Below are 16,880 nucleotides of genomic sequence, written 5' to 3' on the forward strand. Positions count from 1 at the left end.
TCCATCCCCCCCCCTCAATCCCTCCCCTCAACCCCTTCACCCCCCCTCCGCCGCCCTCAACCCCTCCATCCCCCCTCCATCCCCCCCCCCTCAATCCTTCCATCCCCCCCCTCAACCCCCCCCCCTCCATCCCCCCCCCCTCCATCCCCCCCCCTCAATCCTTCCATCCCCCCCCCCCTCAACCCCTCCACCCCCCTCCACCCCCCCCCTGAACCCCTCCATCCTTCCACCCCTCCACCCCCCCCCAACCCCTCCATCCCCCCCTCCATCTCCCCCTCTCAACCCCTCCACCCCCCCTCCATCCCCCCCCTGAACCCCACCATCCCCCCCTCAACCCCTCCATCCCCCCCCCCCTCAACCCCTCCACCCCCCCTCCATCCCCCCCCTGAACCCCACCATCCCCCCCTCAACCCCTCCACCCCCCCCCTCCACCCCCTTCCCTCAACCCCTCCACCCCCCCTCCATCCCCCCCCTGAACCCCACCAACCCCCTCCTCAACCCCCCCCCCCCCTCAACCCCTCCATCCCCCCCCCCTCAACCCCTCCACCCCCCCCCTCCACCCCCCCCCAACCCCTCCACCCCCCCTCCATCCCCCCCCTGAACCCCACCATCCCCCCCTCAACCCCCCCCCCTCAACCCCTCCATCCCCCCCCCCTCAACCCCTCCACCCCCCCTCCATCCCCCCCCTCCATCCCCCCCCTGAACCCCACCATCCCCACCCCACCTCTATAAACCTTGCCCCTGCCGCTGACGTCACGCAGCTCGACCAATCGGCGCACGAGGAAGCGGCGGCCGAGTGGTGGGGGGCGCCCGGGGCCGTTGGCGCATCACGGGGGGGGGGGCGGCACGGCAACAACAAAAGCCTCGCAGCTCGCCGCGCTCGACTCTCGCTCGGCCTCTTGCCGCCACAAGCCGCCGCCTACAGCAGCCGCCGCCTCCGCCTCGAACCATGGGAGACGAAAAACCCAAGGTGAGAGGCGCCTCCGTCGCTCGTGTTGATTCGCCGCCGCCGTTGCCGGTGGTGGAGCGAGGTGGTGATGGTGGCGGTGATGAGGTGGAAGAGGGAGGAGGAGGATCGCCGCACGTTTTTGTCGCCCCGCGTCCCGCGCTCGCTGTTGCCGCCATGTTAACGACGACGACGACGGTGCCGATGCACAGGCCCCGGCCCGTGCCTCTCTCTCTCTCGCGACTGCCGCTCTGCGATGCTCGGAACGATGTTCGCGCCACCCCATCGACGAACTTCCTCGTTGCCCTCCAACCTTCCCCGCCAAGTCGCCGGCGGTGTTCTTCTTCTAAAGAGGCCCCCCCCCCCCACGACTCCCGCCTCGACTGCTCCGGCTGCTGCGGCACAACGACGACGGCCCGCGGAGCACCTCGCGGATGGCGCCACAATTCTCCCGCTTGTTTTAGTTGTTCAGTTCTGGGGGGTTCGCGCGACAAACGAGACGCGGTGGGGGTCTAAGATATCGGCCTTTTAGCTCGCTGGATGTTATTTTAGTTGTTGATGTTGTGGTTGAGGAGACTTTACAGTCTTGACGAGATGCGTCCGCCCGGCCTCTCCCCCTGGCCAGGCCCTCCCGCAGCCCTCGCGTGGCCTGGGCCCGCCCGCCCGCACATCGCACATGGCCGTGCTGCTGCTGCTGCCCGCTCCTCGCTACTTGCCAAGAGGCCTGCCCGCCCAGCCGGCTTGAGCCGCTGCTGCTTCGTCTTCCTCCCCCACCCCACCTCAACAACCCCTTCTCTCCCTCTCGAGCTGCACGGCCTCCTATCGCTTTCATTGTCCCTGCCTCCTCGGCCTGCCCGGCCTCCCGTGGCCTAGCCGGGTTTCCCCAATCACGATACATCAGCTGCGGCAGCCTGGCACGCTGTGCGTTTAGCCCCTAGCCACCCTGCCCCTATGGCCCTGCTGCTTGTGTGTATATGTGCGTTGAACTTCTTTCGCACCGTACGTAAGCCAACCGCGCTCGCTGTTCTGCGGCCCCGCTTCGTCTGGTACGGCCTAAGCTGGCCTTCCGTGGCTCTACCTGGCATCTGAATAATCCTCTCCCCAACCATGTCCACATCTTCCCAGGGCCAGCCAGACTTGGTGCATGGCCAGCCCTCTCCTGCCCTGTCGGTGCGGCCTGACCACCACCCTACCACCCCCCGTTTCCTTTACTGGACCTGTGTTTGCCGAACATCCTAGCACCGTTAGGTTATTGATCGTCCACCACTGCGGTCCACGACGATCTGGTCTTCACTTGTGCCCTGCCATGTCCCAGCCTGGCCAAGCTGCCCCCCACACGCACACAAAGCCACCGAAACTTTGTGTGGGGGCGCCATGATGGCGTGCACAGTCGCGGCGCGTCTTGGTGACTTCCACCGCGCTGCCGACCGCCCCTCTCGCTTCTCGACGTCGATTGCTTTGCACAGCATGTGCAAGCATCTCTCGCGTGCACGCTGTGGTGTATGCAAGCATGCGTACTCGTCCATGTTCACTCAATGTTTCGGGGGGGGGGGTCGAGCCGAGGCAGCAGACTTGGCGGGGAGACGTGCCAGTAAATAATGTACAAGAATAACAGCAGGCCGCTAAGAATTGTTTTTAATTAAAATACAGCAACAATGAAATGCACATTTGTCCCGGTATAGGGCACGTGTAAGCAGTACGTGTTGTACATTTGCTGTGGCTCCAGCTACGACCTTTTGGGTTCACTACATTCTTGCACGTGGCTGAACGGCGTGGGAACGTGCTCAAGTCGTCAATTGTGTAAAATGTGCATTTACAGTGGCTGGTGAACTTCAGGTCACCAGAAGCTACTTGCTGCTAAACCACATCTCGCTTGAAATTCTGCAGCTCCCCATTAGCCTTGATTTGTTATTCTACAGTTTTTTTGCAGTTAATTTCACACCCCCATAAAACTCCCGATATTACATCCCGTGCATGCCGAATGTGTATGCCCTGTATAAATTACCCAATTGTCTTCTGTGTACAACTCCGGCGGTCCATTGTTTTCTCGCCTCTGGTCTTGGGCCTCTTGCAAGCGGCACATGCTGTACCTACACAAAGCCGTGATTTTTTTTCAAGTCGTGCATCTTGTGTTCCTTTTAAACGTCCGGTGGTGCGGCAGGAGGGAGTGAAGACGGAGAATGATCACATCAACCTGAAGGTGGCGGGCCAGGACGGCTCCGTGGTGCAGTTTAAAATCAAGCGGCATACTCCTCTGACCAAGCTGATGAAGGCGTACTGCGAAAGACAGGTGAGAGCATCCAGCCGTACAATGACTTGCCGGTAGTGCCGGCGTTTCCATAACCCCGTTTGTGTTCACTTCGCATCCTGCTCACAGCACCCCCCAGAAGTATTCGTGTTGCACAAAGTACGGCTGCATACAGCATTCTGAGTAATGGATGTCCGTGTGCGCTGCTTGTTGTTTGTATCGAGTGCATCTTGATCTGTTTTCCCCGCTAGTATGTACAATGAGTAATTCTTTGTTCTCTCGAGACGTAGATCTGTAAACCGCTGGAAAAATATTTGGTGTTGCTCTTAAGGTTTTATTTCGATTTTAATGCAATCGTGTTTTTGTTCTGTAACACAGGGGCTGCAAATGCGTCAGATAAGATTTCGGTTCGACGGGCAGCCCATCAATGAAACGGACACGCCAGCACAGGTGAGAAGTTTACGTTACAGCATCGCTAAGCTCGCGATCACGTGCTTGGCGAACACCTGCACTTTTAAAAAGCTACGCGTAGCTGCGGCTGTACATTACACATATATAAGCATGCAAGATAACCAGGATGGACCCAGTGGCCCACTTTAGATTTTGAATGGTAACCGAGCAAGAGTTGGGGCCAGGTCGCTTCTGGAAAACGAATAGCTCGGTGGGCTTCACCTGGTAAAATAGTCTAGTTTTGATTTATTTTCAGTGATACGTTTAGCTTTCCTATACTTTGCACTCCCATCGTTTTTTTTATTTGTTGCAACTTTCTGACCGTGTCCTGAATGGACATGTGAATAAAATGAGCTCAATAGTTAACCGGATTTCTCCCAGGATAAATAAATATTCTGATTTGTGGGTTAACTCTGTAACCGGAGGTAATGTTAAAGGTGTGTGTGGTGTGTGTGTGTGCTCGCTTGGTGTTATCTTTGTTGCTTGACAGTTGGAGATGGAAGACGAAGACACCATTGATGTTTTCCAGCAGCAGACAGGAGGCGGGTGCTAAGCAGACAGTGGCAGAACCTGGCCTCCCACCGAGTAAAAAAACTAAAAAAATGGTCGCGTTTCTTTTTACCGTTCTGTCAACTCGGCCCCCGAAGTTATCCCCCCACGTTCAATAGCGTCGAAGCAAGCGGCATTGCTGAAATGGAAAAAGGACCAGTATGTTGTGTTAACACCATCTGGAAATAAAAGTAAGGAAAATGCAGTCATTTACAAGGGTCCTGTATTATTGTCAGTTTTAGTAATGAAATCTTACTCGCTAAATGGAGCACCTTCATTTTTTTAAAATTCTCGCTAATGCATACATTTTTCAAAGCTAATGCTGACATACTGTAACTGCTGGTTTTGATGGCAATGGTGGCCATCTTGAATTATGTACCCCTTTCTGCAAGTGACAAAGCCCAATTAATAGGCCCCATTGATATGATGTGCAGTGCATTATACAAAAGACCCTGAGTGGAAGCCCACATTGATTAATCTGTTTGTGATGGTTTGTAATTTCACTTTGTTTTGAATTAGAATGTAATAAATGGTCCTATCCTATACCATTTGACTTTGATGAGCATTCGTTATGATTTAAAAGGATTCACAAAGGGTTTGTCACATTTAATTTTACGTGCATGTTGTAGTGAATGCAGTCTGTATTTGTGTAGAGGTTGGAGGATGGAAACGTCCAAGAACAGCGGAGTTGATGAGTTTCTACTGAAAAGGTGTAGCTTGGGAATGAGGTAGGATTTGTGAATCTTTTTAAACAAAGTGCTGCCATTTTCCTCGCTATATTTTTAGCTAAGTTTTACTTTTCCAAGAGTGTACAAACACAGTAGGCTTTCATGTTTATTGGTCTTATCTTTTGTTTACTTGTACTTCACGTTCATTTAATAAAGTGTTTAAAAGTTACGTCATCAGGAGTGTTATGTTCTTGCAACCAAATTGTCTGATTTCTGAAAGTAGTCTACGGTGCAACCTTCACAGCAGAGTGGCTGATCTGATTAAGCAAACCATGAGCTCTGCATTCCCTTTATGAAGCAGTTAAGGGTTATTTCGATAACTATTTTTGCAAACTCGATTTAGCTCTGCTACACAATTTATGCTTGTGCACCCCACTTGAATGTTTTGTAAAACGTCCTGAATTCCACTGCATTCCAATCCCCAAGTGTCCTCTACTCATTTGTGGATGGGATATTGTTGAGGGGAGGTGCTACCGACTGGTGAACCTGTACAACCATACGGTCGTGTTCATCCAAGCCCATTCAAAAACAAGGTCATTGCTCATTGGAAATGGAACCAAATGAAATTTGGTGGCGACGACTGCCCTGATTTGAGTAAAATATGCCGAGAGTAATTTCATCCACATGCATTATTAAAATAACCATCGTTTTATTCTTGCAGTCAAATGTAGAAACTACAGCTGCCATTCACAATTCCAACCCTGGCCATGGGTGAGAAGCACTTCCAAGGGGCGCCATCTTGAATTCCAACCTCAAAGCATTGTTTCTGCTCGAGTCGTTATTACATTCTCCGCCGCTAGGAGTCGTTACTACATTCACGAGTTATTACATCCTCCACTAGTTATTACTTCCTCCATCACTAGGTGGCCACACTCGATATGCGAGCTTTGCTTAACCGAGTGAAAAGTCAACCTGGAATGTCTTTTTTTTAGCAGAAAGTGACCAGTCAAAGTTGATGTCCTTTTCGGGGTGAACTGCATGCACCAACAGTGAAGGCTGAACTTCCAATAGAGCTCATCCACCAATGGACATGACGTGTCTGTGTCCATGTGGATTGCATGGCGTCACTCGAGCATGCGTGGTACTCTTAACACCACGCGTGAGGTGTTGATTGACCAGATAGAACCGAAAGACGAGCAGGAACACGGCAAGTTCTGTGACGCACAAATACTGCTTTATAGGTGCTTGGACAACATCACGTGGGTACATTGATATGGTACAAGGAGGATATGCTTCGACACAAACACAACAGCTGCAATGACGTTGCACTAATACAGGGAAACCATGCTTGTTATGCACCTACATTAACAGCAGTTATTGTTCTCAATGTACACACCACGCCAGCAACGTCGTTAGACGGCACGCACACACACACACACCTTTAACGTTTACACAATGTGCACAACAATTTCATCCGCATTTGTTCATTAATTACAAGTCGAGAGTAACAGCAGGTTCCTTTGTTTTGCAAGTTATGGATCTGTACAGAATTAGTTTCATGGGGTTTTTTATATTTTAAAACGGGTAGTGTTTACACAAACATGCTGTTAAGCCGAGGTAAAAGATTTAAAAGAAGGATTTAAGGTGTCCCGAGTTGCTCACGTGGCAGGGTTTTGCGCAAAGTGCTCGCGCGAGCTCCACCGTGTAGGACTCGGAGCCGGGGTTGGGGCTTGATCATCGATGGACTTCCCCCCGGGGGGTTGGCGACCAACGCAAATTCTCGCCACAGGTTTGGGGCCACAAAACGATGCTCGCGCAAATTTAGCCAACCTCGGGAACAGCAGACCGGAGCGCAATGGGGGGGGGGGGGGGGGTGAATCGGACCCTGTGTATTAGCATTTGGAATTCCAAAGTGATGCACTGTTATCCTTCCACCAAACCTGCGGATTAGCTGGCTACGTACGGTGCGAAGTTCAACAAACATGGAAAATCAATAACTTTACAGTTTTTTGCATTTAAAAAAAGGTTTTTTTGATTCACAACTTTCAACTTACTATGTTAACATCGGGAATACCGATCAGATGACAAGCCGTTGCACACGATCCACGGTGGAATTGTGGCGAACCTTCGGGAAAACTTTGTGCAAAGTTTCCGATGCTTTCCTATCCTCTAACCCACCCATTCTGTGCAGGGCAGCTGGCTCCATAAGACTGCATTACATCTCATTTTCAAGTGGGGGAGGAGGTGGGTGGGCATCCCAAATTCGTTATTTCATTTTGTGTGGAGCAAGGACGAGGGTGAGGGATGCCTTTCCCTGCGTTCTCACCGCGCCGTCCTCGGTGCGCTGTGCAACATGACGAGAGCCGTCATCGGAAACGGACAACACAAAAAAATCAAGTTGAATAAATAAAATAACAAAAATAATAAACGCAACCACCCAAGTCCGCACATGTTCACCGAGGGTTCAAGATTAAGTACGCGCTCCTGTGCCCGTGTTTCATTCGCATACAATTAAGGCTGCATAAACACTGCCCCAGGCAATGACTTCCACAAATGTTTCTTTATACGGAGCGTACATTTGTCTGATTCGGCATCTTTCAAGTTTAGCAAAACTTGGGATTTTTTTTACAGGAAAGTTAAAACGAAGCTCGGGGATGTTTCGCTGCACGTTTGTGGCGAAGGCCGCAATCGACCGAAGCAATCGCTGCCACCTTGCTACGATTATGTAAAGTGTCGTAGGACTGCCGCAGTCCGACCGGCCTCGATTCACTCCGCGGTTGCCAACAGCCCCGTGAGCGCGGCACGCAACCCCGGGGGGGGGGGGGGGGGTGACCACACCACGGTGAGCTCAACTCTACAGCCACCGCCGAGGGGCCTGCCGTGTGGTCCAAAGTTATCTTATTTTTGTGACACGATTAATCACATGGGCACGTGAAGGGTTTTCATTGATTAGTGAGATTTTCGAAAAATTAACACCGATACAAAAAAAAATGCACAACTCGACGAATCAAATGGGGGCGGCCTCGGCGTTCACGCCCCCCGGGGGCAGCCACGACAGCGGCGGCTCGGTAAAACCCCCGGGCGTAAAATGGAACGCGTCGCCGTCGCATGCAAACTCACGTTCGTCAGCGTGTGGACACCTGACCGACGGGGAGTTCCATTTTTAATGTGGGGGGGGGGAGGAGGGGGGGGGGGGGTGGATTTCGTTTTCTCTTTTAGTGCAGCACAAAGTGAGTACAGCGAGCTCGTTTGGAAGCGGACTGCTGGAGAAAGTTCTCCACACTCCAACGACACCGGCGGCGAGGGGCGGGTGGGGGAGTAAGCGCGCGGGGTCACGTGACCACTCGCCCACCCCCCCCCAAGGATCCGGCAGTGCGGGTGAATAGGCGACTCTTGGAGCACTCCCGCTCTGTGGCTGCCATCACTCTTCGGGGCACATGACTTGCCAGACGATGAGGTGGCTACGCTCGGCTTTCGTGACGACGGGTTTCAACTTCCCCAAGCTGTCATCGGTGTCCTCCTCTTCCCCATCGCCTGCACGCAACACAGACGCGTGCACACACGCACACACACACACATATAGACACGTGGACACAATTGTGCACAATAATGCAATAACCTGGATATCCTCAAATGTTCTGCACAGGAATAGTTCTAAATCTGGGTCTCATTGGCACAAAGTCGACCCTTGATGATGATGATGCTCCTCCTAGTTTAAGTTATATTCTTAGAGGACGCTTGTTGAGAATGTCTGTAACCTTGGGTGACATTCTTTGATCTGAAGCCTTCCTTCTCTCCTCGCATCTCTCATCTCTTACCTTCGCCTGGGTGACGTCTTCCAGATCGACAATTGTCCTACCCTTTCTGCTGCTGAATCCCCGTGTATCACTTTTTCCACATCTAATATTGACCATAATCAACGTTTTTGGGTTAGATCGCGTTATTTATAAATGTGTCGTAACCCTCCACCACCCGACACGGCCAATCAGCAAAAAAAGTGTCACGTTGACAAAAGACAAATAGTTCACTGCTTTAGCCCACCGGTGTGTTGAAGCGTGAAACCACAACATTTACAATTTTTTAGTACGACGTTTCGCTGGTAATTGCATCCAGCATCATCGGACAATTCGCCAGAATGGTGAGGCTCTGCTCTTGCTCCCGTTCTTAAATAGAGCAGCAGCAGGGTGACGTCATCATCCCTCACTCATAACTCGACGATTCAAAACTCCAGAGTTCTGACTTGCACTCCATCAAGGAAATCACAAAACGCCAATTACGATAGCACGCCCACCGTTTTTAAAATTCTAAATGGTCTTACACCAGTCGACCTCCCTCCTCGCCACTCCCCCGATCAGACGGTTGCTCCCTCTCCTCTGCTGCCCTGAATGTTTAGAATTCTCTCCTCCTGGTGGTTCACGCTGCCAATCCCCCCTCCCCTCCACCTCTAATCCTTCTCGCCTGCGCGCTTCACAAGTTAAGTCCTAATTACACTCTCCCTGATTTCTCCCACTCTTCGTCCTTCCATCTTTATCCTAATTGTCACCCGGCCCCATTTTCTTTTTCTGGTTCCACGAATTAAGAGACGCAGTCCCCTTCATCGTTCAACTCATCGCAGTGCTCGTATGGCCAGCCCTGCTGGAGAGTTGAGCTGTACAAACACCGAATACAAAAATGGCTCGGAACCAATAGATGCTTTACGAGCACGGTCAGCTGCATGCATCGTGAACGAGAGAATCCAATTTTATTCAACAAGTCGATAAATTCCAAGTCACGTGGCCGCAGTGAGGAGGCGGGCTGACCCGCGTGACCGGTTTTGACCGGATGACCCACACGACTGGTTTTGACCGGTTGACCCGGGCGACCGGTTTTGACCGGTTGACCTCCGTGGCCGGTTTTACCCGGCCGGACCGTGCATGCAGTCTCATGGGGGAGGTGCGGGGGGGAGGGGGGAGAAGGACCGACCGATGCGGAAGTCGATGTAGCCCTCTCCGCCGCTCATCACCAGCATGGACTTGAGGTGCTGCTGCGGCTGCTGCACCATGGGGTGGTGCGTCTCGCTCGTGGGGGACAGCGCAGTCTTCTCCCCAAAGTTCTCCGAGCAGCTCCTGCTCAGCAGGCACGCTCGCGCCGAGCCTGCCGCGGGCGGGGAGAGAGCGCAGAGTCAGCGCCAACGGCACGGCCGGAGCGAGGAGCGCGGCGGTGGCCGCAGCCTCATTGCCTGCGGACCTTCACGGCGTCAAGCCACGTCGCAAGGCAGGGAGAGTCGGCAGCGGCTCGGGGAGGACTTCATCCAGCAGTTGATTGATCATGGCTGATGATTGTTGATGATGATGACTCGTTGTGTAAATGTTAATGAATAATTAAATAACATTGGACAAATACATGACTGGGAGTGAAATTATTCGGCAGCATTTTTTGAATGCAAGCAAACTCTTAACTGGTATCAACATTCGGTGTCTCGTCAAGAGTCAACGAGAGCTGGTTCTTGGCGAGAACCCCCCCCACACGGACACTCTGGGGGTCTAGCGCAAATCCCAACAGTTCAAGCAGTGGCAACGGCAGCAGCGTCGCCTCAACGAGTCTCAGGACTCACTTTCAGGAGAGTCCTGCCAAGTCGTCACAGTTAGGGGCCATGCTGCCGCTGTGTGTGATGTCAAGTGAAAAGTCGGCCGGTTACACTGCATGGTTATTTTTTCGCTATGGGAGGAAACCGGAGAATCCAGAGGACACCAGTGCAGAACAGGGGGAGGAACATAGAAACTCGTCACGTAGACAGGTTCAAAGAAAATAACAAAAAAAAACTATCTACGTGACTTTACCGAAAGACCCAAAGACTAACATATAAACTCCACACGCACAAAGGCGCCTGTATCGGGGATCGAACCCTGGAACGTCTTGCTGCGAGTGTCACCAGTGCGCCGCCACCACCACCTTGCCGCCCTGCTCACCCGGCACGGCCACGAAGAACTTGACGGCGTCGCGGTGACCGTGGAAGCACAGCTGGGCCTGCAGCATGGAGCAGTAGGGGATGAAGGAGGCGGGAACCGGCGCCTGATCTTCTCCGCTCGTTTCCTCGTCCGTGTGGGCGCCGGTCGCAGGAGACGCCCTCCCTGGTGTCACGCGCACACACACACACGCGCGTGCGGAGTTACGCGCGCACGCACACTAACACGCGCGTGTATGAAAGACAAACTCGAGCGGTTATACGCGCATGCACACGCGGTTACGCTGGCACAACGCACGCGCGTACGTGCGGTTGTGCGGCACAATGTGCAATAAAGCGCACGAGCGACGGAGGCGCGCGTGCGTGCGTTACTCCGGCACAAGCCATGCGTGCGTGGGGCACGTGGCCATGGCCATGCGTGTGTGGAACACGTGGCCACGCGTGCGTGCGTGCGTGGGGCACGTGCGTGAGACTGCAGCAGGGGCAGCCGACTCCCTCCTGTCCTGCTGCCCCGGCACGTGGCGACTCTCCCGCCCATCGCGCACACCTGGCGGACGGGCCGAGCCCTGTCGTGCGCCGGCGGTGTCAGGACACCAGGACGAGTGGTTGAGCGTACGGACTCGCAAGCGGTTGAGCCGAGGAGCTGAACCGGTTACGCCGGGGGAGCCAGGCAGACGACTCGTTTGGCCGCGACTTTCCATACAAAATAGCGCCGATCTTGAATGTCGTCGCACGACAGACTCGGTGACGCAGTCGCTGCCCTCGGCATTGCAGCAGGGAGAGCCCCGGATGCTCGAGGGGGCCAAGAGTGGGGCACCGATGGAGGGGCACCGATGGAGGGGCACCGATGGAGGGGCCTCGTGTGGGGGCCTCGTGTGGGGGCCTCCTGCGCCGACGCAAGGCGGCTTACAGGGGACAGACCAATTGCTGCACTCGTGGGTATATAGCTCGGCAGAGAACACTTTCAATGCAGGCCCTTTAATTAAAATCGCTTTGCCGATTATTAACAGTGGGATTATTATTATTATCATTAAACGGTGTTGAGAGATGTCAGCGATGAAAACACGTGAGCAAATGGGAGCAATTAGGATGCTAATGACTCCTTCCCTCAAGGCAGGCGTGTAGTCGTTGGGAAGCTTGCTCTGGGATTTGGAGAGCTGCTCAAGAAGACCGTGGCCGATGAAAGACGTGGACGTTGACGAATGCGACGACGGAGGGACCGAGCAGTGGCAGCAGTAAGCGTTTGCGCAAGCGTAAGAGGTTTCCCGTTTAACGCGCGACGCGGCCCAAAGATCCCAGCCAGCCGCACGGGCAACGTCTCGTTGTTCAAGCAGGGAGTTGTTGTAGAACCCGTGCCTTGCTCAGAATGTAACATCACTGCTTCTTTTACTCAATTGTTTTAAGAGTGTGTGTGTATATACACGTATAAAATCGTGGGTAAACCCAAAATAATTTACATTATCGCTCACCGATTCCAAACATGAAGAACCAGGAAGAAATGTTTTTATTATAAATTTCTTGAAAAAGGCACCGACAGTTTTAGACAGCACAGTGCCGTGTGCTGCTAATATCCAGAATGAATAAACAAATAAATAAAACAAATCAGAATTTTATTTCGGACTTTTACAGCATTTCCATGAATGTATAAATTCCAAGTGCCATGCCAGAGAGGAATACTCATAAATAGGTGCGGTGAACGAGGAAGCAAGGCCTTATTTAGCGATTATGTTCGTACCGTTATGAGAACGCTGATGTTGTTGTGATTGTGATTATTTGCTATGACGCACTCCCTGTGAGCTTGCCAATTCATGTGAACCCCCCCCCCCCCCCCTCGGGTGGAAGGACCCCTTCCTATTGCCGGGGCGCAGGATCCTGCTGTCGTGAATATCAGAGCTGCGAGCCAGCAACGCCAAACCCGAGGTTTGAGTCTAGGGTCAAGTGCAGCTAAACGATTATCTCAGCCACCTGGCCACCCACGACTCCACAAACAAGAGCACTGCACTCTTTACGATTGTCAATTTTCCAGCCGAGCTCAGCTTTAAAGGCTGAATAATTTAGATGAAACGTGAATATTGTGAATTCTCTCTAAGTAACTTGAAGCAGGTTTAACAATTTGTATATTTTTGGTTGACATTTTTAATATTATAGATATTTTTGTTACCAAACATGTAACCGACCGCCGGGTGTCTCAGCGGGAGAGCTCATATCCTAGTTGGGGGTTAACTCTGCCCATCATCTCTCTGGGCTCAATAAAATTAGTACCGCTTTTTGGGGAAATCAACTACCGGTCACCCTGTGGATGGGCTCGTCCCCCACAACAGCAATGTGGAATTCCCCCCCACTGGTTCGGGGCTGTTAAAAACGGGAGATGAGCAACCAATGGCTCAACGCTGATATCAGCGGGAAAGCTCCAGCCCTTTGTGGACACTTCGGGGGTATAAAACTGGCGTTTAACGCAACACGGCGGGGGCGACGGGCTGGGCACGCCGAACTTGGGATTGCGCAGACACGAGCTCGGCAAGACAGACGGCAAAACCTCCAACGACGACGAAGACAAAAAGAGCAAAAAATATTGAGACACGGAAGCCAAGCACGAGCGCGTGCGGCGGTGGGGGGTGGGGCGGCGGTGGGAGGGTGCCACATGCACGCTCCGTCACGGCAGGCCTGGGTCCGTGCGCGCACAGAGCAACGGGGCTGGTCACACTTACCCCGCAAACCCAACACACGTCCCTCCATGAGCACTACAGCTAAGCAGGGAAAGGACAAAATTAGCCGCCGCAGTTTTGTTGTTTTGCACGTATACACACACGCACACACATCCATTTATAGATACGCCGCGAGAGGCTAAACTAAAGGGAAGATAAGCAACGTGTTAATTCAAAGCCTCGACACCACTCCCACCAATCTCAGCACGCTTCGTAAATCCTTTGACGCTCTCGGCCTGCGAGACTACGAAGCCGTCGTGCATTTGTCGAAGCCACCCTGACCAAGTGACGACTTCTCAGACCGAGACACTTAGCACACCTGACTGCCGGGTCTCTTTTTGGGTTTTGGAAAAAGGAAAAAGTTGAAGACGGCCAAAGTAACATCCAACACCAGCCAGTAAGCAGCTCACCTGGCCACGCGAATAGTCAGCCGATCACACTCACCCATATGGTTGCTTCGCACCAGATGACCAGATATTAAAAGGGTCGGTCAAGCGTGTGACATTCCAGCTTACAGAGATCACCCGTCCGTCGGAGATCAAAGGGGACCAACCGGACAGTCAGGCTATCGACACCCAGCAAGTCATGCCACCGGGTCGACGGCTCACCGGGCGACGGCTCTCCGGCCCACGTGGGCACGGATTTAGAAGGGCTTTGCCTCAAGAAAAGCGCAAACCAAAAAAGAGACACGTGGCTCTCATCTGGTAAACACGCCCCCCTCCCCCCCCCCCACGGGCTGCGTGTGTCACGTCGAGAAGACTCCCAAGCTTCGTTGTCGACGTGACTTTAAAATCACGGTCAAGCACTCTGACCGCGCTTTAGTCTACATCCCTGTGCCGACAGAATGAGGCGATTGACCGTCGCTTTTATCTACTTGCCTAATGGTTATACTTCAAATTATGGGATAGATTTATGCGCGAAACTTTTCGCCACCCGACACGGCCAAACCAAGGCAGGTGCACCAGTGCTGAATGATGCACCAACTACCATTGCTTTCAGCTCGCCGAATTCTCACAACGGAATTCAGCGACGAGATTAAAAATTGTTCTATTAGCGAAGGCTTCAAACCGGTTTGGGACAGGCCGCGGACGCTCGGCCTGGGCACAGCTCCCCAAGGCACAAGGTCCGGGCGATTTGCTTTGCTTGGGCCGTCTTTTAGTTTCGCAATGCTATGGCAGCGGCAGCGGTGGCGGCGTGCGCTGTACGACCGGAGCACAACTTACTCTCGGTGAGCGGGATGGAGATGATGACGCCGTTGCCCGTGCCCACCCACAGGCGGTTGCAGGCCACCAGCAGCGCCGTGATGCGCACGAAGGAGAAGCCCAGCTTCCCCGTGCCTGCCACACCGCACCGTTACGCACGCCGGACATCGATCTACTCCCGGCGCGATCCGATGCGGTGGCGGCGACCGCGTTCGTCGCTCGAATGCACGTTTACGTTTAACGTCTTCCGCACCGTACGTAGCCAACCGCGCTAATCGACCGCTGCGTGCGTGCGTGCATGCGTGCGTGCGACGGGCCGCGGCCGGGTTACCCAGCATCTTGCTGACGTAGGGTTCGATGTCGACGTCCTGCAGGTGCTGGTGCGTGTGCGCGTGGTAGAGCCGCAGCGTCGAGTCCAGCCGGATGGAGACCCACACGCCGTCGCCGATCCACGCCAGCTGCCGCACCTGGCTCTCCTTGCGTGGGTGCGCATCAAACGATTTCTGTGCCACGAGACACGCGCCCCGACCGCCCGGATTTAGGTAAAGCCGCGTTCTGATTCTGTTGCAATGCTTGCGCATTAAACTAATTGGCACGAGGAACAGGCGTGTAGCCAAGTGCCACGACTTGATCGAATGTCACCGTCTGCCTTCTCAATTTGATTCTGGAATTAATTTTGGGCTTTGTTTCCAACGTCTCGTTTTGCTTCGTCTCGCTCGTGCCGTGCGGCCCCACAACCACTGCTGACTTCCCCACAAAGAGGTGCTCGTTTTATCGACTCCAGAGGGAGGGATGATGGCCTGAGTCAAACCCCTCCCCCCACAACCAGGACTTGAACTCCTCGCAAACTTCCGATTGCGAGCCGCTCGCTTCACTGTTGTTCCGCCCGTCCCATACACAACGCAAGTGCGTGGGGATGGAGGGTCGGGGGGGAGCGGGGGGTGGGGGAGCAGGGGGGCGGGGGATGGGCAGGTGGGGGGGGTGGGGCGAGTCGCCCGCACCTCGATGCGCATGTTCTTGGGGTGCACCACGTGCACTTTGTTGCGGTAGCCGCACCACACGCGGTCGTGCACCACCGTCATGCAGCGGATCGAGTGGTGGGGCCGGCCCAGATCCAGCAGGTGGTAGTTGGAGAGGTCCCAGCAGCCCTCTGGCACGGGGGGGGGGGGTTCAGGGGAGCAATACACGCAGGCATGAGCGCGACGTACACACAGACGCGTGCGTGCGTCAGTGAAGGTGCGTGCCGGGGTTGCCGTGATGATTTAAAACGTTGACATGCGATGATGATCGGGATTATTGGCTTCCCCCTTGACTGCAGTTTTAATGCAATTTCAGATGTCTATCAGCAACCGCCGCCTCGGCTCGAGGGAGCTCTACATACAGCCCCCTTCATAGGGTCATTGGCCTACTCTTTCACGCTGCCCAGACATCCTGTAAGAGGTGGTGCTACCCACACTTTATCCATTCGTCCTGCTGCGAGGGAGGGGATTTCAGTCGTATTAAAGGAAGATAAAATTAAAGAAACGAATAGCTCTTATATTGCAGATAGTATCTAGGCTGTGCGTTCGATGCCTTCTTCCGTCAATCTAAAGCTTCGTTATTGAGAGAGAATCAAGACTTTTAGCTCAGTCGCCAACGCCCTCTCGTGTGAAGAAACTCGCTCTCTCGTTTCAACTGCCATGCCCGGTGTGAGAAATGCGGGGAGAGTGTCGGGAAAGACCTGTGGCACGGTGGAAAATGGCGAGTGTGCCATCAGCCAAGGCGACGAGCACCCTGCCCTTGACGTGCCTGCAACGTACGCACACAGACACGGGGGCAGGAGAACGCACGGTTACAGAGTCACACAGACACACACACGGCAGGAGAATGCACGCTATGTCTGTAGAACTTATTTCGCACCATACATAGCAAACCTCGCCTGTGTTGTGCACGGGCGCACAAAACGCAGGCGTGCAAGACAGCGACAACACAAATCACGTTATTAACAATACGAGCACTCGAAGAAGAAGGCATTCAATAGTAGAATATGTCCGTGTTAACAGCGCAACGCGCACACACACTGGTCACCGTGTCACGGCGAATTTCACAACTTGCTCGGTGCGACTTCAAGTGGACGTCGCGTCTCTCTATTTGGTCAATTTGGCGGAGTGATAATTGTTCTTCGGCTT

The 16,880-nt window shown here is 53.6% G+C and overlaps 2 protein-coding genes across 18 annotated transcripts in view; one reads left to right on the top strand and one right to left on the bottom strand.

Annotated features, from left to right (window-relative positions):
- Positions 1–827: 827 nt before the first annotated feature.
- On the top strand, positions 828–5,090 carry LOC144940823 (small ubiquitin-related modifier 3). The gene is made up of 4 exons (XM_078867259.1): positions 828–970; positions 3,108–3,236; positions 3,573–3,644; positions 4,135–5,090. Exons 1-4 carry the CDS (start codon positions 950–952, stop codon positions 4,195–4,197), a joined length of 285 nt encoding a protein of 94 aa, XP_078723385.1. The 5' UTR covers positions 828–949; the 3' UTR covers positions 4,198–5,090.
- Positions 5,091–8,067: 2,977 nt separating this feature from the next.
- LOC144940824 (C-Jun-amino-terminal kinase-interacting protein 3-like) overlaps positions 8,068–16,880 on the bottom strand; it is a 56,626-nt gene continuing 47,813 nt past the window's right edge. For 15 of the 17 annotated variants that reach the window (XM_078867272.1, XM_078867273.1, XM_078867271.1 and 12 more), the window contains 8 exons: positions 16,433–16,500; positions 15,714–15,862; positions 15,044–15,215; positions 14,734–14,847; positions 13,514–13,552; positions 10,810–10,971; positions 9,824–9,994; positions 8,068–8,395 (listed from right to left, as the gene is read on the bottom strand). In XM_078867272.1, coding sequence (XP_078723398.1) covers positions 8,283–8,395; positions 9,824–9,994; positions 10,810–10,971; positions 13,514–13,552; positions 14,734–14,847; positions 15,044–15,215; positions 15,714–15,862; positions 16,433–16,500 — 988 coding nt within the window. In that variant the 3' untranslated portion in view covers positions 8,068–8,282. The remainder of the gene's footprint in view (positions 8,396–9,823; positions 9,995–10,809; positions 10,972–13,513; positions 13,553–14,733; positions 14,848–15,043; positions 15,216–15,713; positions 15,863–16,432; positions 16,501–16,880) is intronic. The other 2 variants (XM_078867275.1, XM_078867270.1) reach the window with 2 other exon arrangements.

The sequence above is a fragment of the Lampetra fluviatilis genome, chromosome 23 (genome assembly GCF_964198595.1).
Source record: "Lampetra fluviatilis chromosome 23, kcLamFluv1.1, whole genome shotgun sequence".
Lineage (NCBI taxonomy): Eukaryota > Metazoa > Chordata > Hyperoartia > Petromyzontiformes > Petromyzontidae > Lampetra > Lampetra fluviatilis.

What these genes read in the sequence shown, in the direction of transcription:
- LOC144940823 (XM_078867259.1), top strand. Translation starts at nt 950, where the DNA reads ATGGGAGACGAAAAACCCAAG. An exon ending in AGGCGTACTGCGAAAGACAG is followed by an intron (nt 3,237 to 3,572) that starts GTGAGAGCATCC and finishes TCTGTAACACAG; the next exon opens with GGGCTGCAAATGCGTCAGAT. An exon ending in AAACGGACACGCCAGCACAG is followed by an intron (nt 3,645 to 4,134) that starts GTGAGAAGTTTA and finishes GTTGCTTGACAG; the next exon opens with TTGGAGATGGAAGACGAAGA.